Source organism: Etheostoma spectabile, chromosome 16 (assembly GCF_008692095.1).
Source record: "Etheostoma spectabile isolate EspeVRDwgs_2016 chromosome 16, UIUC_Espe_1.0, whole genome shotgun sequence".
Lineage (NCBI taxonomy): Eukaryota > Metazoa > Chordata > Actinopteri > Perciformes > Percidae > Etheostoma > Etheostoma spectabile.
In genome coordinates, this window is record NC_045748.1 from 19593415 (window position 1) to 19616361 (window position 22947).

Here is a 22947-nt window from a genome sequence, read left to right on the forward strand (position 1 = left end):
GTCTAGGGTTTTGCTGGGGACCCCAGACAGGACTCCATTGCAATAGATCAAACCGGAGGTAATAAAAGCATGTATGAGGGTTTCTGCCACGGAGTCAGACAGTAATGGCCGGAGACCTTGATGTTAATAGATTTGGCCAAATAAAGTCTCATAGTCCATCCATTTCAGATGGATATCCTAAAATCTCAGCAGAAACAAACAAAACTATCTACATGGCTAGATAACAGCATACGTATGTGAGAAAATACGGTTTATTGGTGCCACTCAGTTATAGCCAAAACACACGCGTTTGGTTCACTGTGGCTTAAATACCAGAGTTTTGTTATCACTGCTAATGTGTCAACATAACATGCCAACATGGATTATTGCTGTTTGTGTATTGCTGTTTGTTGTCAGAAGAATACTGTATATGTGTCAAAAAGAAACTAAGCTCATACATATTTATTAAATGCAATACAATGTCTGTATATGAGCTTAACAGATTATAATGAACAGAAAGATAAAAATATCAAATTTGATTTGTCACATGAAATCGTACGGGGTACAATTCCAGTGAAATTACATTGGAAATAAATATTTTATTTTTTGTCTGTCTTCACAAATTGTCACCTGGTATAATTTATTTATTGCGTATTAAAAATCTTATATTTTGCATTCCATGTGCCTCATGTATACTTCAACACACTTTCATACATAAGTTAGTATATGTTGGTGCCTTATTTAAAGTCACTTGGCCTTTAAAGGATAGGTTTTTGTTCCTGTACATTGTAAAAGTTTTTGGTAGCGGTTACTTATTTCTTATCTGTGGAGATAAAGAGATCCCTTCCTCGTGTGATTTTAACAACAGTCCTTATTCTCTACAAAAATTCATTCCAAAGTTAAGCTTGAGAAAGACCCCCTTTATGATCTGTGGTGGAAGGACCACCACAGCTCATATAATGTCTAGCAGAACAGAGAGAATATCATAACCTGATACTAGCTTCTGCTCAACTCAGAAACTTGTCATGGCTTCAACAGGGTAACATTTCTATCACACTACACTGTATCTTAAATCAATGTTAAAAATGCTACATTTCAGATATACTGTATGTTCACAGACCATATTATTTGAGTGTTCTGATAGCTTACTATTCAAGTAATTTACCGCTTGCCTTAATCAAAATTAGACAAATCTTTGGAACAATGAATGGAACAGCCAGTAAAAGTTTGCATTTATTGGTAAAGAAAAAAAACTAGAGATGCATACAAATTATAGTCCACCTACAGGCCACCTTGGTCAGAGGTTCACACATTAAAAATATAATCTTGACAGGCAAGAATCACAGTCGACTTGTGTCACTACTCTAAAAGGCTCACTAATTTTATGTTTTAAATCATAGTAGGATATTGATTAGCTTCACAGGTTCTTGGATTGGCAAAAACGTCATACTTAAAGCTACAGAAATACAACATACAATAGTGAAAATCATGTCAAGTTTTAAGAAGCAGTTTGACCTTTATCCTGATGGCTGAAGAATTGTGTAAATAATTAGATTTGGACAATACCATTGCAATTCCTGTCAAGGTATGAAATCATTCACAACCCACGATTTCTTTATAAAAGAAACCTCTTAATTTGTTATGATAATCAAATCCACTTAATTCACAAAAAAAAAAAAGAATTAAAAAAAGAAAATCCCAATTCCAGATAACACACATGGGTGTTAGAAAGAAAAAAGCTTTAAGGCCGTGAGGAGAAGACGGGGTTGTTCAGGTATCATGACCATGGAATGTATGTAGCAAGAAAGAACAACGATGTATCCTACAAAGAGGCCTGGGGTTTAAAAAAAAAGAAAAAAAGTAGAATTACAAAACATTTTCCCCAAATCCTCTATAACTGGCGGGTTATTCTACCGGTAATGGCGTGGCGGGGGGCTATGGTGCTGGGGAGGGTGCCTCCTGGGGGGTGGACTATGGCGCGACATAGCATGACGTGGAGGCGACTGGTAGCGTGGAGGAGGGGATCCTCTGTTATGGTAAGGAGGTGAATAGCGACCTCTGGATCTGGATCGGGAACGTGACCGATTCCAGTTGGGAGTGCCCCTCTCCTCATAGACGCGGATGTAAGCAGTCTCACCCTGTAAAAAGATAAAGTATATAGGCCATTTGTTGTTTTCATCCTCTAAAAGGAAAAGGGACAATTGAATCTCATTAGCACTGAAACTCACTTGATGAGAGCGGAACTCCGTTCGATCCAGTCTGCGTAATGCATACTCCATGTCCTCTCTACGGAGAAATTCCACCACGCCCTCTCCATCACGCTGCACATCTGCAAAACAAACATCTCCTGCCTCACGCATATGATCCTTCAGATCCTGCCAGCTCCCAGTGGGTGGTAACCCTGGAATGAGAAAAATGTGTGATATGTGATGGGGATAAAACTTCCTTCCTAAAATTACCTAGCACTTTCAAATCATTGCAGGGACAAGTTACGTTTTTGGCCAAAGTCTAGAACTGTTGAGGTAAACAACACCTTTACTAATAGGTTTAAATACATGTTTTATTAACAATTGAAATTTAAAAGCTCACATTAAATTATTGGATGAATGTTTCAGTGAACCCAATATGTTTAGACCATAACCCCAGTGTTGTAGTTCCAGAAATCTGCTCTAGTATGACCGGTCAAGTCAGGCAACTATATAAATCTTATACTTTAAGGGGTTGGTCTTAGATAAGCAGTCTAATTCTACAGCTTGTAAAACATGTTTGTGTAAACATGAAATAAATGTAGCATACGACAAATAAGGATATACAAAAATCACACCTACCAGTCACTATAGTTGGTGTTTGGGATTATGCAGCCAAAATGACCGGTTTTACTGTTGTTTTTTTTCAAGGACTTAAGGAGCTGACTTGACCTCATCCACTTAGTCTCCTTGACTTCCAGTCGGCCATGAGAGAGAGAGAGAGAGACATATATGCCTACGACTCATGGCGTCCTCTACTAGTCCCCTTGTCCTCCAGTCCGCCATGAAAGAGAGAAACATATCTGCCTATGACTCGTGATGTCCTAAGTCCCCTTCTCATCCGGTCCGCCAAGCGAGAGAGACATATCTGCCTACGACCCATGACGTCCTCTACTAGTCCCCTTGTCCTCCAATCCGCCATGAAAGAGAGAAACATATCTGTCTATGACTTATGATGTCCTAAGTCCCCTTCTCATCCGGTCCGCCAAGCGAGAGAGATATCTGTCTACGACCAATGACATCCTCTACTCGTCCCCTTGTCATCCAGTCCGCAATGAGAGAGAAAAATATTTGCCTATGTCTAATGACATTCTCTACTAGTCCCTTGTCCTTCGGTCCGCCATGAGGAAAAGAGACATATCTGCCTAGGACTCTTACATCCTCTACTAGTCCCCTTGTCTTCCAATCCGCCATGAGAGAGAGAAAAATATCTGCCTATGACTTATGATGTCCTAAGTCCCCTTCTCATCCGGTCCGCCAAGCGAGAGAGATATTTGTCTATGACCCATGAGGTCCTCTACTAGTCCCCTTGTCCTCCAGTCCGCCATGAGGGAGAGAGACATATCTGCCTATGACTCATGACATTCTCTACTAGTCCCTTGTCCTTCGGTCCGCCATGAGGAAAAGAGACATATCTGCCTAGGACTCTTACATCCTCTACTAGTCCCCTTGTCTTCCAATCCGCCATGAGAGAGAGAGAGAAACGTATCTGCCTATTACTCTTACGTCCACCATGCTATCAATCCCTTGACCTCCAGGCTGCAGTGAAAGAGAGAAATATGAACTGGATATGACTCATGACGTCCACCTACCAGTCACTATGACCCGGAATTCAGATCTTCTGGTTGGTGGTCCAAATCTTCCCCTAGGTCCTCCTCCTCCTCCACCACGTCCACCTCCGTCTCCTCCACCACCACCTCCCATAGGACCAAATTTAGCACCAGCGGATCTAGGATACTCCACACGCAGCTTGGAGTCTCCATATCCATATCCATTTCTTCCATAGACAGCATCATCTGCATCCCTAAGAGAAGAGAGCAAAGAACTCCTTACCAAAGTACGCTTGTTTCACTAGTGGACATAGACCTGGAAATTCCGTCTCCATCCATTTCCTGCTGTCGGTCACTGGAGATGATATTGTCAAACTTAAGGCATCCAACAAGCGCAATGTGATTGGACTTGCCAAAGACCATCCATAAAACTCACCGTGGGTCTTCAAATCGGACGAAGGCAAAAGGGATAGTGCCTCTATTGTTCTTCAATTCAATGTCACGGATTTTTCCATATTTGTAGAAGAGATCCTCAATGTCTCTCTCCTGGACATCCACAGGAAGATTCCCCACATAGATCCGGCCATCCGACATGGTGGTTGAGTAAGTAGCACTGCTGACACAGAATGGGGGCACCTGGAGACTTTAAGATCACTTCTTTCTTTCAGAAAAATCTGCGGAAGATGTCTTTATCTTAATCCTAGTTCCAATCCAAAACTTAGTCCATCCGCCTCCAATTCCTTAATTCAGACAAGAGTAAAACTCAAAACCAGGGATGCAGCCGTGATAGTGGAAAACAAGTTCAAAACACAGCACAGGCCCTCGGAGCAAAGCCTGAAAACTTAAAAACACAGGGTAATGAATAGGGGTGTAACAATACATCAATCTGGATTGATATATTTTTATAAAAATGAAACCCACTTATGTAATTTTTTCTTACTAGCGCCCCCCCGTCAAAAGTGTTACAAAACCACAAATCTCCCAGCCCAAATTCTTAAACTCAAAAACATATACGACGTGACTCAAAAGCATACAACATATAATTTTGAGTGAAAAAACTAACAGAAAATCCAAAAATAGTGAAAAGGTACAAGACTGTGTACATATTTTCATTATAGAGAGAAGGAACTACTCATCCCAATAACCACCGCGCACCACTGAATAAAGGAAGCTAATGTTTGTTTAGCCAACAGCTAATTCAACTAATCGCTAGGTGAGACAGCATGTAATAACTTTAAAAGACCCTCAAAATAAAACCTGAAAATAACACTTAACATACACTCACCTAAAGGATTATTAGGAACACCTGTTCAATTTCTTATCAATGCAATTATCTAATCAACCAATCACATGGCAGTTGCTTCAATGCATTTAGGGGTGTGGTCCTGGTCAAGACAATCTCCTGAACTCCAAACTGAATGTCAGAATGGGAAAGAAATGGAAAGAAGTTCTGAGCGTGGCATGGTTGTTGGTGCCTGACGGGTTGGTCTGAGTATTTCACAATCTGCTTAGTTACTGGGATTTCTACGCACAACCATTTCTAGGGTTTACAAAGAATGGTGTGAAAAGGGAAAAACATCCGGTATGCGGCAGTCCTGTGGGCGAAAATGCCTTGTTGATGCTAGAGGTCAGAGGAGAATGGGCCAACTGATTCAAGCTGATAGAAGAGCAACTTTGACTGAAATAACCACTCGTTACAACCGAGGTATGCAGCAAAGCATTTGTAAAGCCACAACACGCACAACCTTGAGGCGGATGGGCTACAACAGAAGAAGACCCTACCGGGTACCACTCATCTTCTCTACAAATAGGGAAAAGAGGCTACAATTTGCAAGCGCTCACCAAAATTGGACAGTTGAAGACTGGAAAAATGCTGCCTGGTCTGATGAGTCTCGATTTCTGTTGAGACATTCAGATGGTAGAGTCAGAACTTGGCGTAAACAGAAGGAGAACATGGATCCATCATGCCTTGTTACCACTGTGCAGGCTGGTGGTGGTGGTGTAATGGTGTGGGGGATGTTTTCTTGGCATACTTTAGGCCCCTTAGTGCCAATTGGGCATTGTTTAAAGGCCACGGCCTACCTGAGCATTGTTTCTGACCATGTCCATCCCTTTATGGCCACCATGTACCCATCCTCTGATGGCTACTTCCAGCAGGATAATGCACCATGTCATAAAGCTCGAATTATTTCAAATTGGTTTCTTGAACATGACAATGAGTTCACTGTACTAAAATGGCCCCCCCAGTCACCAGATATCCACCAATAGACCATCTTTGGGATGTGGTGGAACGGGAGCTTCGTGCCCTTGATGTGCATCCCACAAATCTCCATCAACTGCAAGATGCTATCCAATCAATATGGGCCAACATTTCTAAAGAATGCTTTCAGCACCTTGCTGAATCAATGCCACGTAGAATTAAGGCAAAAGGGGGTCAAACACACTATTAGTATGGTGTTCCTAATAATCCTGTAGGTGAGTGTATATAACAGCTGTTATGTCAGCTGTAGCCTGCTTTTCCCTGTGTTTAGTTTGAGTTAATGTTATTCTAGACTGAATCCAGCTGTCTGTTAGCGGTTAGCCGAATTAGCTATTAGCTAAATTAATGTTAGCTTCTCAGGAAAGGCTAACGGCAGAAATGTGGAACCGATCGGGATTCCTGCAGTGTTGTAAATCCTTGTAAAACAGGATTATCATCTTGCGCATGATGGATCGTGCAGGCAGCATAAATCCGGTACCGACAGCTCCTCCTCCTCACCAGCATGAGTTCCACCAATCACAAGCATCACTGTGGAATTGTGGGTGATGAAGAACTTATCCAAGACATTGCAAATGAGACATTTATCTCAAAACAAGGTTGGTGCCCCATGGGGCTGAACTATTTTGGAAAATAATCTAATTGCAATTTTTTTCCACTAAAATTGCAATTGCAATTTAATGTTTTGTGATTATTTTTTTTGAGCTCTTTGTCTTCTGTATTATTCAACAAAGACAAGCAATGAATAATTGTATAGTATGAACAACACAACATTAGATAGATTAAACAAAATGTTCTTTCCTGGAGGTCAGGCCTGCAGTGATGATGAAATTAGGTGATGCATGAATTTATATGAATGACAGCTTTTATTAAACTACTTCAATCACAGTAGTATAATGAGCACTGACCAAGCCTGGTGTAAACATTCATCTGAAAGTCAAGAACAAATCATACAAACTAAAGTGCAGATTGCAAAAATCTAAAAACAAATATGTGGCTTTACCACATTTAGTCTTTACATTATTTACTGTAATAAACATGCCAACATACAGTGTCTTTGAACTTTACCACACACACACACACACACACACACACACACACACACACACGTTTTAACAGCGCACACAGAGGAGCTGCCTCCAGTCCCTTCCCCTCATGACTTTGTGTGCTGCATGCATGACATTATCTTGCCATGGGATTAACTGTACAAATAAACCGTTGAAACACCGCCGGTACCCTACTGTGAAAGCTCCCCGTCATTTATCAGAGTCTGGTTGTTACCCCTTGTCACTCCCCGATGTAAGTCGAGTGCAGATTTCAGTTTGCGACAAGTAGCCTACAAGATACTAACGAGAGACTTCTTTAATATCAATACAGAATAAAAATGGACCTACTTAAAAAGTTTCTTCACTGCTGGCTACAAGTTAGCAGTCAAACACATCACAAGGTTGTCAGTGGAATGGCATTTTAAGATGACATTAGCAATAAATCATAGATAGCTAAACCATTTTTGAAATGATTACCATCTTCTGTTATTGTTTGTAATGACAAAAGTTTATTATTTCATGGATTTTACAAATTTCAGTATGACACGTTATGCTGTAAACCGCTTAAATCTTAGCATGCGTGACTCAAATCTGTGGCCGACTAACATCAGGGAGTGACACCCCTCTCCGTGGCAGTCTCCACCGTTCCATATAGTTATAACGGAGCTAGCTAATCAGAGCTAACCACTAATTAGCGCTAATTGTTGCTAATCAAGCCTCTCCATGCCTGTGTCCATTAACTGCATAGATATATATATATATATATATATATATATATATATATATATGCTAAATCTTTACTTAATTAAAACAGCTGTAAAAGTTTTAAACTAAAACTCGGAGTGGTTTGAATGACAGAAATCTGCTCAAGGTACGGCGTAGTGTTAGCATGCCAAGTTGATGCTTTCTCTGTGGAGTGCAGACTAGCATTAATTTGCCCATGCGAGTCACGTGACCAAATCGCAGTTTTTGCAATTAGGAAATTGCATTTTAACCAAGGGGGTGAACCTCTTCTCTCTAAGCAAAGGTCCCTATGGTGCCATTTTAATGCTACGAAGCCGTCAACTGCAGTTAGCATCCCACTGACTGCCATTCATTTTGGCGCCACTTTGACAGTGACTAACTTCACATCTGAAGCATTTCAAGACTATTTGTCCATTGCTTATTTCTAAAGAAACATGACAATGTATGAAAGGCTCCATTACCTTGTAGCTCACGTTATGGCTCCGTAGCAGACGTTTTTTGTAAAAAATAGGCTAAAGATTGCGTCATAACCACGCAACTTACCGTTGCATAGTCAACCAATCATCGTATTGCCAGGAGAAGTTCTCACACAGTTTCATCACCGAAAAGTGCTTCTATTTTTCCTTCACTGGTCTCTGTACAGAACAACAGGATCTGTTGGTCCACTTCTTTAACTGTCTATGATTTTAACATATTGCGGTATCATTGCAAATGCGATTAATCATTCAGCCCTAGTGCCCCATGAACTTTTGGCATCTATTTGAGGATATACAATCGCTTAGTCATGTCGTAGGTGGTTTTAAGTTTACCATTGATGGTTACGATTTTATGGCTTATACTCCAATTGTTATTGGAGAAATTACATTGTATTTTTACTTCCGTAACCCGCTGTGGGCTGGACTATTGAGCTCTATAAAGGAAAGGGAAAAGCCAAAAAGCATAATATGAGTACTTAAGCATTTTCCAAAGTTTCAAGACTTTGTACAAACTCTGCTCATAGGTTGTCAGTTGGGTTGAGATCTGGTGACTGTAAAAGCCCTGGCAAATTATTCACTTGTGTTCATCATTATGTTCCCTATTGGCAAGCATCTACATGTGTTCTGGTACTCAACTCATTTGTTCAAGTATTACCTTTAATGTGTCACCTGTGAGTATTTACTTAAACATCTACCAGCCTTCCAGTGTGGTAAATTAAAACATGTACAAGCTTGCTAGTGCTATGAAAAAGTAGTTATATTTTGACATGTTATACACCTCATTTACAAAATGTACAATGTAATGCACACCTAACTAGTAGCCTTACATTTTAACATAAATTTTAATCATTATAATATATATAAAATATAATGTCCCAACAAATTAAGATTTAACTATAACAAATGTTTTTATGGCAGGGCTGCTTCGTTTCAATACAATGTGCAGGTGTTTTTTGTGAACACTCGACAGACAACGGGCTATATTAGTATTACGTTAACCGTGGTGAACGAGCAAGGGCATTTCATTTACACAAAAAAACAATATTACCCATGTATCACGTTAATAAAATAATATTGGACCCCCCCGTGGTTAGGGATTAGGTTTGGTTCAGGTTAAATTAGGGGAATAACACATACTGACGGGGGAACAGTCTTCGACACAACACCGGTCCTTGAAATTTGCGTATGACAAAGCAACAGTTGGCAGTTGGTGAACCAACCAAACCTGTTAAGTTAGATAGTTGCCTGCCAGTTGAACATTAGATAATTTTGAGAAGTCTATAATTGATTGTATTAATACGTTAACTACAATCCTGAGATCTCCTGGTTAACACTGTAGTTGTAATAACGTTATTTATGTTACCGTTGCCTAGTTTTAAGGGAGCAAACGAAGACGGTTACCAGTTATTAACCGTAGCTAGCCTTTAAAACTGTGTTAAGGCTACGATTAAACTACGTTAGCCTGCAACTGCCTAGCTTACTTAAGCTAGCGTCGGTTAAAGTTAACAACAGTTAACAAGGCTGCTTGTCTTACAAACAGTTTTTGCAACGACGTACCTACTACACCCTTAGTAAGCAATAACGTAATATAATACATTAATAGGATGGTTCTGCTTGATATTTGTAGCTTGAAAGTTAGCCTAACGTCGTTAGCCGAGACGCAGCTAGCGTTATCTTTGTTGATAAGGTCAGCTAGATGGGTTGACGAGCGTCTGTTTTAGCTAACGTTACAATGCACCAATATTTCTCAGATTTGAAGATACAAATAACTGTTCAGTACACATTAAATCCATGCAATTAAAAGCACTTAAATTACCAAAGAGCGATTACCTTTAAAAAACAAGGACGCCTCCTTTTGTAGATTTAATGATAACACTTCAACACACTGCGCTGCCTCCGTGTTAGCAACAGCAAGCAGCTTGCTGTGGCTTCTTCTAACCACTTTGCATTTCCGGCAGACAGTAGTGAGGGTTATCACACTGCTGCCTCCCATCGGATAGGAAAGTAACATATTCATGTTTTGCTTTCTCTGGTACAAACCATAGACCGTAATATTTACGGTCTATTGTTTAAACCTAAAAGGACTTTGTTTTAAATTATTGTAAAGATCCCATTTTTCAAACTTAACAAATATGTAGAGGAAAAGTGTATACAACAATTCACAAAGCATCTGTTTTCATTCCATGTAAGGGTTCAGCCATGACTCATGCAGTCTTGGGTTTGAACAGATAAAAATTAAATTGAATAAGATTAACTTTTATCAATGCAGATGTCATAGCAGCAACAGCAAGAACAACATAGGAGAGGTAAAGAACCAGACCAAGATAATAATACAAATTGAAATAGAGCAGTAAAACACAGCAACCCCTAGACATCTGCACTGGATATCTGGATGAGTGAACATATGTACAGTCTGTTAATACATACATATGTAGGCTACATCTATTCAATCTATTCATCTTTGTCTATGTGTCTATTTGTCTAAATGCACATACAAATATTGATGAATGAATAAGGCTATGTTCACAGGAGTCCATGCAGGATTCAGGCACAAAAGACTGGACATAATTTGATACATATTTGAGTGAAATGTGCTATAACTATATAAATAAACGTGGTCGCCAATTCCTTCCTTGCTTGCTTAGTAGACATTGCAACCAACCAATCCGGGTATTTACGTGAGGATACGTTAAGAGTTTAAATTTAACATAAACCTAAGCATTTTTGTGAAGACCGTTAACGAAACTATAATCTCGTCGTGGTTTGCAAGGGGGTTTGAAGTCAAACGCGAGAACGCGCACTTGCAGCCATGAGTACGCGCGCAGCGTGATGTAGCTAACATGTGATGTATGAGGCACCACCCCCGGTGCGAGATGACTTTTAATATAACCGCCCAGCACGCGCTGCACAGGCAACACCGTAACGAGGCCACGGCGAGGTGGAAAGTCGTGGTTTGTAGGCAGTTGTGTTCAACAGAAGAACAGGAAACTATGTCGTACACTAAGCTTTTAGCATCTCTTGTTCGGGCAAACCCGGGAAATGTCAGGAAAATACGCATTTCACCTGGAAGATGTCGGTTAACAGTGGCATCCACCAAGAGCCAAAAAGAGAAAGAGCCACAGATTGATGGGTGCACCGTGGTGGAAGCTGTGCCGCTTGAACTCATCAGCCAGACCAAAAACGTTAAAAACACGCAGTTAAAAAAAATCCACATCGACTTCGACAACACTCAGGAAGCCTACAAAAGCAAGGGAAACATTGAACTGCTTCGAAGTCTGCTGGTCTTCAAGCTTTGTACAATTGACATCCTAGTTGAAAAGAACAAAGAGGTGAGTTGATGTTGTTTAAAAGTTAAGTTTAGTAAGCCTTTTGATTTAAGAACGAGGATTGTTTTTTTGATGAGTCGAGTTGTAAAGTTACAACTGCGTAATAACTAAGTGAATATGCAAGTCCGTAACATTTAGTCATATATGAACTAGGCTATTATATAAATATTAACCACTGAGATATAATAACTTTTTTGTCCTTGCTTTGCTTTCAGTTGATGGATCTGAGTAAGAAGGTGTTTGGCCAGTGGATATTTGAGAAGCTGATGAAGATGACCTTCTATGGTCAGTTTGTGGCAGGGGAAGACCACAACTCCATCAAACCTTTAATTCAGAAGAATCAGGCCTTTGGTGTGGGGGCAGTTTTGGACTATAGTGTTGAAGAGGACTTGACACAAGAGGAGGCAGAGAACAAGGAAATGGAGTAAGTAATGTGTTGAACAGAATTACCAGGAGATTAATAAAGGCTACAACATAGGCTCTTTTCTTATAAAGATGTGTGGTTTACATAGAAATGTTGTACTGCTTTTTTAAACCAAGCAGAGTTAATTTATGAGTTACGTAACATACTAAACTAGCAAGGCCTGTTGAGTGAGGCTTATTTGTATAACCCAGCATCACATGCTCCACAACAATAATGTTCCTGATCCCGCCCATGCTCTTTTAAAGTCAAGGAAAAACCTGGGAAACTTGAAGAGAACCCTGCCCCTCTGCATGCATGGTTGTCAAAGGAGCTGCACACTAGAAAGCATAATTACAGAAAAAAATTGTTGCAATTACTCTATTTATATCAATAATTAATTTACTGAGGCATTATTATAATTAATCAGCGTTAAGTTATTTAATAGTGAAATAACTAAGTATAACTGCTAGACTTAATTTTAGTCATGGCCTTTACACCAAACATTTTTATTAAAGGTTATTGGGCACGTTAAGTGCATCCATGGCTCTGTGACTGTGGAGTACATATTACAGTGACGTTATGCCCAAACAGGTCAGTTTGTCCTTGGTCCCCCAACTGCTAAGGTTAATTTCAGTGTTCAAAAGATATGGCACTGATATTTGAAATACAATGTTAAAAGTCAGCCCGCTTTAGTGCAAGTCTGTAAATTTATTTCTCTCCCCGTTGTCTGAATTACATGTTGTCTCAGCAAAGTATCTTTTGACTTGTTCATTTAGACCTTTTGTCTCAGCAAATGATCTTTTGACTCCTTTATTTATATACCATTACAGCATTCAGTAAACTATAGTTTGATACTGTTAATTCTTAACTTATCTCTTCAGGTCTGGCTTCTGTTATGTTTCTTATCAAATTTAATTTGAGTCACGCAACAAACAGTATGTTTCCTCCACATAAACAGACTGTAAACAGATTGGACTTATACCTAGTAGCAAAAAAGTGCCTGTCCTATTGGTTGGCTAGAACAGACCCCTCTGCTCTGATTGGTTGAGCTGGTTATTCAGCTGGGGAATGTACCGCCTGAAAAGGCTGCCAGCCTTTAAAGAATGTGCTGGATCACTTCATAGGGAACACACACAAAAGTGTTACGCAATGTTCAGAGGAGGAAATAAGGAAATAGTTTTTTTCTGAACCAAGGATTGTCAAACTAAGCACAAACATACACAATCCAAATTTAAATTTGCAGAAAAAAAAGACTGATAGTTACATGAAGAAGACATTACAGTGAACACAGTAGTTTTGTTTGTTTCCTGATGTCATTTCACAACATGTCTAGAAAGGCCTGACATTATCCTAACTGTAAAAAAAAGACACAGCTGGTTAAAGACTGGTTAAAAATAAATTTGCCTTTCCTAAACAACTCTTTTCCTTCTCCTCCTGTATTCTTAGATCACAGTAAATCAATCTTTAGCCCTTCCCATGTTTACCATTGGCACACTGTCTGCTTGATTAACTGATTTAAAACAATGTAAGTGACATGAGAAGTTAGAAAAGATGAGTGAAAATATAGATGCTATAATCTCGTTTTTAGATAATAATTTGTTGTGTTGAAAAGTAAACCGTTGTATGGAGAGGCATTGTTTTGCTGTTATATTCTAATTCCCATACCTTCTTTTTCAGTTCATGTGTTTCTGAAGCAGAGAAAGAAAGTCCAGGTTTGTGTATCAGTTGTTTTATTATATGCAATGTATGGTAAATGTTCAATTTACACTTCTACTAAATAACTGCTGTACAGTTAGCAACTGGCAAGACTGAACAACTTATTTCCTTTGCTCTTTATTTGCTTCAGCTTGGCCTGAATGCAACACAGGTCTAGTCGAGTGTCAGTGTTGGTATGTCTAGTCATGCGGCCATGTGGTCTAGCCTGGAAAGTACTGGTTATATCTGGATTCAGTTGGGTCTGACATGTCCAGTTCAGTGGAGACAGAAAGAAGACACTTGGTTCATGTTACTGGTTTAATGAAAGAAACTATGTCATTCACCTACTAGTGCTTTCTCTGGTCTTGTTTCAAAGTCTGATGTTATAATCAACATTGATCTATCAGTAAGGAAGAGGAATTCCTTAATACATATTCTTAGTATCAATCTGGCAGTAATATTAATAATAGTAGTAGTACTTCCATATCACTCATGATGAAATGCATGTTTGGACAGACATTTCAAGTTCATTAATTTCTAAAAGAATCATTAATAAACTGTAAATGTTAAATAATTTTGCTTGTGATATATTTATTGTGGTATTAATACATAAATCCATAAATATACAGTACTCAACACAAAAGATTGGAGGATTAAAATAATTATGATGATTACACAGTCAAGCTGTAGAACAGAAAACCTACTTTTAATAACTTAAAAATCTTAATATTGTCTCTGAAGATGTGTTTTTTTATTATTATGATTTTTGAATATTATGGTTTACATGATCTCAGTTATGGAAATGTGATGGAGACAACTAACTCCAAGTGAGCTAACAATTATTTTAAAAAAAATATGTGGAGGGAAAAAAAAGCTTTAGGTTGGTTATGAAAATTCTTTTACATGTCAAGCAGCTAACGTGACCTTCTCTTTATTCCAGATGCTGATCATCGTGAGAAGAAGTACAAAGCCCATCGTCAGTTCGGGGACAGGCGTGGAGGGGTCATTAGTGCTCGTACTTACTTCTATGCAGATGAGTCCAAATGTGACAACCAAATGGAGACATTCATAAACTGCATTAGAGCCTCTGGTAAGTAGTAATGTTTCTGAGGAAGCCATTAAGAAATATAATATGTAAGTTTGGCTGTTAGAACAATGGCTATATAAACACTAAAACTATTGTGAAAAAATAAAGTAAATTTGCAGCATAAATGATAGTGTTGAATTACACCCAATAAAATGAGTGGAGAGTTATACCACATCAGGTGAAATAAAATGTGTAATTTCAGGAGGAGCCTCAGCAGATGGATTTTCTGCTATCAAAATGACTGCTCTTGGACGCCCACAGTTTCTTGTAAGTTAAACTTAATTCAAGTTAATATTACAGAAGTTAGGTAGATAAAAACAAGATAATCCTTTACTATTCCCACAGTGGGGTAATTTGATGTGTTACAGCAGCAAAAGGTATAGTGCAATCACCAGAGGCAGGTACAAATGCAAATTATAACAGTAAAAAAGTAGTAGTAACCTGTAAAAAAAAACAACGAAATATAGTAAGTTGACAGTTGAATTCACAGTATTCAATGTCTTGCACATTTGAAATATTGATATTGGACATGAGTGAGTTGTCAGTTTTGGATTGTGCACTCTACTGGAAACACTGTTGATAATAAAGTTAGAAAAGATAAAGTTTGTAAAGAGAAAAGTGTGATTGGCAACACCAGTGCTGCTAGACTGAACACTAACAAACCATAAATCATTCATTACAGGGAAAAGGGTTAATAAAACAATAGCCATTTACTTATCTCTTTATGATTTTGGGTCAATGCCAGTTGATTAGTATGATTAAAGGTTCACATTATTGTGTACAAACTCTAGCAGTTGCCTTCAGTCTTCTCATGGAAATTCTAAAAGTGCATCCAGGCAGAAGGGAAAACTAAGTTCACACAGACTTAACTTTCTCAGACAAAAAGGAAAACCTGTGCCAATTGACAATGAGCAAGATCTGTCATTTTCTGTGAATAAAATATTGATATGTCCAACTAACAGTATGGTTCAAATGCAATATCATATATGCAAAAATCATTGTTCTGTGTTTGAACAGCTCCAGTTTTCAGAAGTGCTGGTTAAATGGAGACAGTTCTTTAACTTCCTTGCAGAACAACAGGGAAAATCTGAAATGATGCTTTTGGAACAAAAGCTGGAGCTGGAACAACTCAAGGTGTGTTTTGCCTTCAGAAAGTCTAATTAATGTTAATCCATAACTTGTGTCCTCCATTAATATTTAGTTATTTCTAAGATAGATGTTTAGCTGTGTCCAAGCCTTCATGACTTTAACTGTCCTTTGCTAAAACAATAATCATCTGACATATTTGTTTTTCATCTCTGAAATATTTATTTATAGGAAAGTTTGACGAAGATGGGTATTGGAGCCAAGAATGACATAGAGAATTGGTTTACTGGAGAAAAGCTGGGTTTGTCAGGGTAAGAAAGTCACTCATTAGTGAAATGATGACCACAAATACTTCACATTAATACTTTTGTGTTGTTTACTCTAAAACAATTAGGTACTTGAATCCCTGTTTAGTCAGTAGCAAAACAGCATCTGTTAACATATTTTCATATACAGTTTCTCACATCTTATTGCCAGAACAATTGATCTGTTGGACTGGAACAGTTTAATAGAGGATACAACAAAAATCTCCAGTCTGCTTATGGTGCCAAACCTTGAGGTGAGTCATGTACAATAAATATTTGGTGCTGTGCACAGATTATGAAAGGTAAAAAAGCACAGTGTGTGGCCGTTTAGTACAGTTGCCTATGTAAGTGGTCCTTGGTGTAAATCAGTCTGGTAATTTCTTATCTTATCTGTACACTCTGACCTGTCTAATAAACACAGAAAGCCTCAATATTATCTAGAAAAGGGCATATTTCCAAAAATAAAACAGCATTTGATAGTGATGTAAATACATGAATAAAATAGATGTTAGCAAGACATTTGTTTTCCATTAGAACTTAGACTTCTTTATCATATTGTGGGAACAAGTTCACACAAATCTTGCTTGTACAAGAAGTGTATCTTCTTCCACAAGTTAACATTTGTTCCGATGAGGATAATATCATTTAGGACTTAATGTGCTCTGTACATTTAATATAAGTCAAGCTTTAGTACACATGTTAATGTAGGTGGTGCTATTAATGGGAGTTGAGAAACTCTATCAGTTTGAAAAGGAAACTAGATACAATGTCAGTGGCACTTATTCTACTCTGACCCCCACCCACCCAACCTCCACCCTGCCTGTCACATACTGATGGTAAGCGGGTTTATCCTGATCATTAATATGGCTTTAAAAAGCAAAATCCAATGATTCAATGTTTTGTGTGTTGGTTGTTTAGACAGGCCATCTGGAACCTTTGTTAAAGAAGTTTACAGCCGAGGAGGAGAGGCAGATGAAGAGAATGCTACAGAGAGTGGATGTTCTGGCCAAGGTAAATAAATGGGTATCTAGTAAATCTTTTTTTGAGGTAATAAAGAAACCTAAACCCAATTTATTCCAATCAGATCTGGTTCCAGGAATTTAAAAAAATCAGAAGTCAATTGTGTTTATTATAATAATGTGTCACTTATAGAGCCATGTGAACTGTATAAAAAAATCTTTGTCTGTGTGCACCTTCACCAGCATGCCATGGAGAATGGGGTGAGGCTAATGGTTGATGCCGAGCAGACATACTTCCAACCAGCTATTAGTCGACTGACTCTGGAAATGCAGAGGAAATTTAACCGAGAAAAACCAATCATTTTCAACACTTACCAGTGTTACCTCAAGGTAAGACCCCAGTTCATTACAGTGAATCATGACAACTTTTACTATTGATTAGTTATACTTCCAAATCCTTTGTTTGTCCCAAATATAAAACCAAAATGACTTTTTTTTTTGTTTATACTGTTTTGTACATTTTGTAACATGTAGGTTTTATTGTTGTTACTAACCTTTCATAAACTGACTTTTGGTTTGTGTACAATAGGAAGCTCCTATTTACCGTCAATAAAGCTGTATAGTATGTTATATGAAGACATTACAGGTAGCTCTCAAAGAGTCATGGTTTGCCATATAGTAATATTTGTTTGACACATTTAAGTCTTGTTTCTGTACCCATAGAGGCACCCTGTGCTTTAGTCATGTCCTTTTGTGTTTTTAATACGTTTTAGGAAGCCTATGACAATGTAACTGTGGATGTTGAGCTGTCACGACGGGAGGGCTGGTACTTTGGTGCCAAGCTGGTGCGCGGAGCCTACATGTACCAAGAGAGAGACCGGGCCAAAGAGATTGGTTACGAAGACCCAATAAACCCAGATTATGAGGCCACTAACAGGATGTATCACAAGTAAGTTTTGCATTATTATCAAGGCCCTTCATGGCTCAGCCAGAAAATGTCTAAATCCTAACCATCTGCCTTGTTGTTTGTCCAGGTGTTTGGAGTATGTGCTGGAGGAGATCGAACACAACAGGAAAGCAAATATCATGGTTGCGACTCACAATGAGGACACAGTGAAATTTACCCTAGAAAAGTATGTTGTTTTTTTCCGCAGGCCTGCATGAACATTTAAAAGACCATTTATTTGACATGTGCTCTTTGCAGATTTAGTTTGAGCAAACACAAAAGCCTAAAACCTCTTATTCATAAAGGATTAATCCTAATAGTTTAAACTAATGCCTTGGATAGTAAGTCTTTGTCAACCTTCCAAAGCAGTTATAGGATTTACACAACATGATTGCCAAATCAATGGTGGAATACTACACTCTAGCTCTTTCTATGTAACATCCCTTTAACATATTCATGTTTTTTCTGTTATTTTTTCTTCAGGATGAATGAGATGGGCCTCTTACCCACTGAGAATAAAGTTTATTTTGGACAACTGCTAGGAATGTGTGACCAGATCAGCTTCCCGCTAGGTATGTTGTACTCAGCTCAGATACTAAAAGTAAACACTAAGTTATGGAATCACAGAGGCTTACATCACATATTCATTAGGCCATAAAAGTTCCACAGAAACATAGTCCCGACACACAGCTATTTTAACACTCAAGCGGCCTCTGGAATTACAAATGATCAATCCAATCTATAGATATCTTGAGAACAAGCAACTCCAGTTTCTCAATGTCCGTAACTGTTCTTATCCAGATGTTGTCAGTTTGGTTCAGCAGGGACTTAAGTGTACACATTTAAGAAAACAATGAGTATTCCACTGTGCATAATAGCCTTTTAAATTTAAAAATTTAAAACAGTCTGTAATTTCAGACTGTAATGGTTTCAGACTGACAATTTCAACAGTTTATTTCAATGTGTTATCCAAGCTAGATACAGAAGACTAACAACTAAGCTACCACTTAGACCTCATGCTAATGGAAAGGCCACTGAGCTTTGATTTAAAAAAATATGTTGCTGTTTAAACAATTTAGCAATGATCTGATGATTTCTTTTCAAGAGGAATGGTGTAGTGTAGATAGCCCTTATCTTTCTTCCACTACAATGACAGGGCTGGTTTGACCTTGCCATATCATTTGATATATAATATCAAAACCCCATTTTTATAAACATTAATTCATTTCTAAAAAAAAAGTTAGCCATGCAGTCAGACAGCACCCCCTCAACGCCTCCCCACCCCACGGTGGAGAAAGTTGGCATTGATTTAAAACGTGTCTCCTTGCTCTATGTTCAAAACAGGTCAAGCAGGTTTCCCAGTCTACAAGTATGTTCCATATGGCCCAGTCAATGAGGTCATTCCTTACCTGTCTCGCCGGGCTCAAGAGAACCGTGGCTTCATGAAGGGATCCCAGAGAGAGCGCAGCCTGCTGTGGCGGGAGCTGAAACGCAGGCTGCTTGGTGGACAGATTTTCTACAAGCCTGTATACTAAGTCAACATACTAACTACAGTGTGTCTGTAAGCATTCCACCATCTTTACCTTCTAACTGCTCTTTGTAGAAGAAGATACAGACTTGTGTAAGGCTGCACAGTATGGAGAAAAGATTTGTAGTTTTACTGATAGATGTGTTTAAATCCACTCCATAAGGATTTTGAAGATTAATGTGCTGCTCAGTTAGGAACTGATGATCTAAATTAGAATTACTTTTGAGTTTTAACTCAAACTTTGGTTATGGCAATCCTCAGAATCAACTTAAAATTCACATTTGCTCCTCCTTACTTGCCCCTACTTTAGCAAATGTTTATGCCTCTAAAAAATACTTTCTGATTAGGGGTGTCACGATTCCCTAAATCCTTGATTTTATTACATTTTCGATTCTAAGGTCACGATTTGATACGTTTCACAATTTTTGCTTTTTTTAAAGCACAGGTTGTTATGCCATTTTAGGCTTGTATGCAGGGCATGAAATTAACACCCGCGCACCGGCCAAATGCAAATTGTCCATTGTTCATTTCTAAAGAAACACAAGAATGTATAAAAGGCTCCATTGCCTTATACCTGACGTTATGGCTCCGTAGAAGATTTCTTTTGTAAAAATAGGCTAACGATTGTGTCATAACCAAGCGACTTGCAGTCGCATAGTCAACAAATCACCGTATTGTCAGGAGAAGCACATAGGTTGTTTCAACTTACATTAGCTGTTTAGGTTTAATTACTAATGTTAACTAGAATTTTAGTTAGCAATAATTAGCCTGTACCCATTATCTCCTAACATATACCTATGCTCTCTGTTTCTGCAAGATTCCGAATGATTGTGATTTCTCTTGGCACAGCTACCAGAAGACTTGCTTACTTCACTGTCACTGCCCAATGTGAGAAGATTGCAGAAATTGAGTTGCGCATGCGTCACTTTGCGACGAGTGAAGCTGTGAGCTGCGCATGCGTCAATTTGCGACAAGTAGCTAGCATATAAGATGCTAACGAGAGACTTCTGTAATGTCAATACAGTACAAATTGAGCTGTCAATGGCTGTCACTGGAATGGTGGTTTATGCTAACGTTAGCAATCACACAACAATAGATAGCTTAAATGTTTTTGAAATGATTCCCATCTTCAGTTATTGTTTGTAATGAGAAAAGTTTATTATTTCATGGATTTCACAAATTTCAGTATGACCGTTATGTTGTAAACCGTTTAAATCTGAGCACGCGCCACTAACATCTGCACTCGACCACAACCGGCCTGACTCGACTTCCATTAGGTATGACGCGTTATGCCGTAAACCATTTACCTCTGAGAATGCTGGGCAGTGACACTCACATCTACGTCAGCAAGCTCAGTTGGAGGCTACGCATTAACGCTCAGCACTCACCGGAAAAGTGCTTCTAAAATCCTTCGCTGGTCTCCGTCCAGAGCAAGGGGATTAGAGCCTGACCGATATTATCGGCCCATATTGGCCATTTCCCGATTTATCAGTGTCAGCATTTATAATGGCCGATAAAATAAATAAATTAAAAAAAAAATCTTTTTATTTTCATTCATAAAAATCATTTAAAATGACAAATAAATGATAGTATAACATAGTTTGTCCACCAGAGGGGACTCTACAGTGTCCCTGTTGGCAACACTCTTTATTATCTTTTTTGACTTTTTTTTTTGTTCAAAGGACTTTAAGTTTGTATTTTTAAACATTTTATTTATCAGAACTTTAATATATTTTGATGTTCCTCTGTTCTGTTGTGACAAGAAAAATAATTATTATATTATTTTAGTAAGAACTCATAAATAACTACAAATAACTAATGTAAGGGAAATCTTTTTATGTTTTGTTACCTGTTTCTGTATTTCTTTTTAAATATATATTGGCCGATATATTGGAATGTTGGATTTTTAAATAACCAAATATTCGTATCGGTATCAGCCTTAAAAATCCTTTATCAGTCGGGCTCTAAACAGGATCTGTTGGTCCATTTCTTTAACTTTCTATGAAGGCAATAGGATTAGGCAATGGTTATGGTTGAAGATGACGGTCGCAGCGCTGCCATGAAGGCTTAGTTTGGGGCTTAAAACACCTTCGAGCCAGCACAGCAGCTGAGCAAACTGATAGTAAAGAGGGCGACTCGGCGGATGGCAGTCCGCTAACTTGTGGCTCTCTCTAATATATCCAATATAAGCGGCTCTGTTGAGGCTACAAATTGTGCATGCATGCTGAAATTCAACCGTGTGGTTTTGTTGGGATAAAGCTATAAGAAGGAATATCCACTAGCTGCTAGGCTAATGTGCAATGGTAAACACACAGAATATACACGCACATGGCAGAGCTTGCAAACTGTGGCTTTTTTGTCGACAACGTGAACATTGTCAACAGAACTCTCTGGAAATCCAAAATACTTCCACACTTTCACACACTTCAGTGGAGCGTGGCTGTATTGACGATTCCATTTTGTAATTCGATATTCAAGATTGTGACTTAATTTCGAAATCGTGACACCCTTTTTTCTGATTATTAAGCTCTTTCTCCCTTGTTGTATTTGCACATTTTATTTGTATTTTAGTTGTGATGTTTTACCTGCTAGAAGGTTTACTCCAACAAAATATGCTTATCAAGATCAAATCCAATGTAGTGGCTGGTGTTCACTTATCATTTCATGACTTTATTGCAAAGGTTAGACACCAACACACAAATGGATAGTCACCCTCTTTACTATCGGTTTGCTCAGCATGTAATTATTATGAAACGTTTATTGGGTATGTATGGTTACCAAAAGTGGTGTACTTGTCCTTTGCTTTTTTTAATGGTAAAAGACACACTGTATGTTTTGTTCAATGCAGTGTTTGTCTTAAGTAGCTGTCACTCAAAGTGCCTTGTAACTGATATCACAAGCAATCAGTGGCTGTACAACTTTTAAGTTTTGTTTTTATAACTGTACACTCCTCTTAGGGCATTGTAAATTATTTTAGCATGTTTGTAGCTATGCTGTGTCATTTTATTAATCTACTGGATCAAATATTAAGAGATTAATATTGTGCAGCATAGTGATTTTGATTACATAAAAATGTTAGTAAATGCAGTATCACAAATCAGATGATCCTACTTTGATCTTTCATTAAGGCTGCACATTGATGTTCTTAGAGGATTTCTAATAATACAAACTGGTTTTGTCAGTATCTCTGGTTTCAACCCTGCCCCTAGCCTTTGAATAATCTGTAAATTGTGCTACCCAGTGTAGTCCTCTAAAAGGTTGTTCAGTTGAATGGAAAATGTCTTATAAATTGAAATGTTTCTTTTTTTTAAGAC

The 22947-nt window shown here is 38.3% G+C and overlaps 3 protein-coding genes across 7 annotated transcripts in view; 2 read left to right on the forward strand and 1 right to left on the reverse strand.

Annotated features, from left to right (window-relative positions):
• The window catches only part of sgsm1b (small G protein signaling modulator 1b), a 26381-nt gene extending 13594 nt beyond the window's left edge, over positions 1-12787 (forward strand). The window contains exons 26-27 of one of the 2 annotated variants that reach the window (XM_032538821.1): positions 9638-9639; positions 12776-12787. The gene's annotated coding sequence lies outside the window, so the exon portion shown is untranslated. Of the gene's footprint in view, positions 1-3874; positions 3886-9637; positions 9640-12775 lie in introns of those variants that run through there. The other variant, XM_032538820.1, reaches the window with a different exon arrangement.
• On the reverse strand, positions 1200-10276 carry srsf9 (serine and arginine rich splicing factor 9). Of its 4 annotated transcripts, none has more exons than XM_032538826.1 (5): positions 10129-10276; positions 4212-4388; positions 3818-4029; positions 2208-2380; positions 1200-2117 (listed from the first exon to the last, which is right to left on the reverse strand). In XM_032538826.1, the coding sequence occupies exons 2-5, from the start codon at positions 4367-4369 to the stop codon at positions 1890-1892; spliced, it is 771 nt and encodes a 256-aa protein (XP_032394717.1). In that variant the 5' UTR covers positions 4370-4388; positions 10129-10276; the 3' UTR covers positions 1200-1889. The 4 variants fall into 4 exon arrangements, with proteins under 4 accessions (XP_032394717.1, XP_032394715.1, XP_032394718.1 ...); XM_032538824.1 differs by having other exon boundaries at positions 4212-4515; positions 10129-10248; XM_032538827.1 differs by having other exon boundaries at positions 4212-4391; positions 10129-10246.
• On the forward strand, positions 11198-19642 carry prodha (proline dehydrogenase (oxidase) 1a). The gene is made up of 14 exons (XM_032538822.1): positions 11198-11627; positions 11840-12048; positions 13705-13739; positions 14663-14812; positions 15012-15076; positions 15827-15943; positions 16127-16206; positions 16373-16454; positions 17119-17211; positions 17403-17549; positions 17933-18108; positions 18194-18292; positions 18589-18677; positions 19450-19642. Exons 1-14 carry the CDS (start codon positions 11289-11291, stop codon positions 19638-19640), a joined length of 1872 nt encoding a protein of 623 aa, XP_032394713.1. The 5' UTR covers positions 11198-11288; the 3' UTR covers positions 19641-19642.
• Positions 19643-22947: the final 3305 nt, after the last annotated feature.

Excerpts from the sequence above, each read along its gene's own strand:
- srsf9 (XM_032538826.1), bottom strand. The coding sequence starts at position 4,369 with ATGTCGGATGGCCGGATCTATGTGGGGAATCTTCCTGTGGATGTCCAG. Across the intron at positions 2,381-3,817 it reads ATTCCGGGTCATAGTGACTG|GGTTACCACCCACTGGGAGC; the intron begins GTAGGTGGACGT and ends TTCTCATTCCAG. Across the intron at positions 2,118-2,207 it reads CGGAGTTCCGCTCTCATCAA|GGTGAGACTGCTTACATCCG; the intron begins GTGAGTTTCAGT and ends ATCTTTTTACAG.
- prodha (XM_032538822.1), top strand. The coding sequence starts at position 11,289 with ATGTCGTACACTAAGCTTTTAGCATCTCTTGTTCGGGCAAACCCGGGA. Across the intron at positions 14,813-15,011 it reads AAACTGCATTAGAGCCTCTG|GAGGAGCCTCAGCAGATGGA; the intron begins GTAAGTAGTAAT and ends GTGTAATTTCAG. Across the intron at positions 18,678-19,449 it reads CCAGATCAGCTTCCCGCTAG|GTCAAGCAGGTTTCCCAGTC; the intron begins GTATGTTGTACT and ends TGTTCAAAACAG.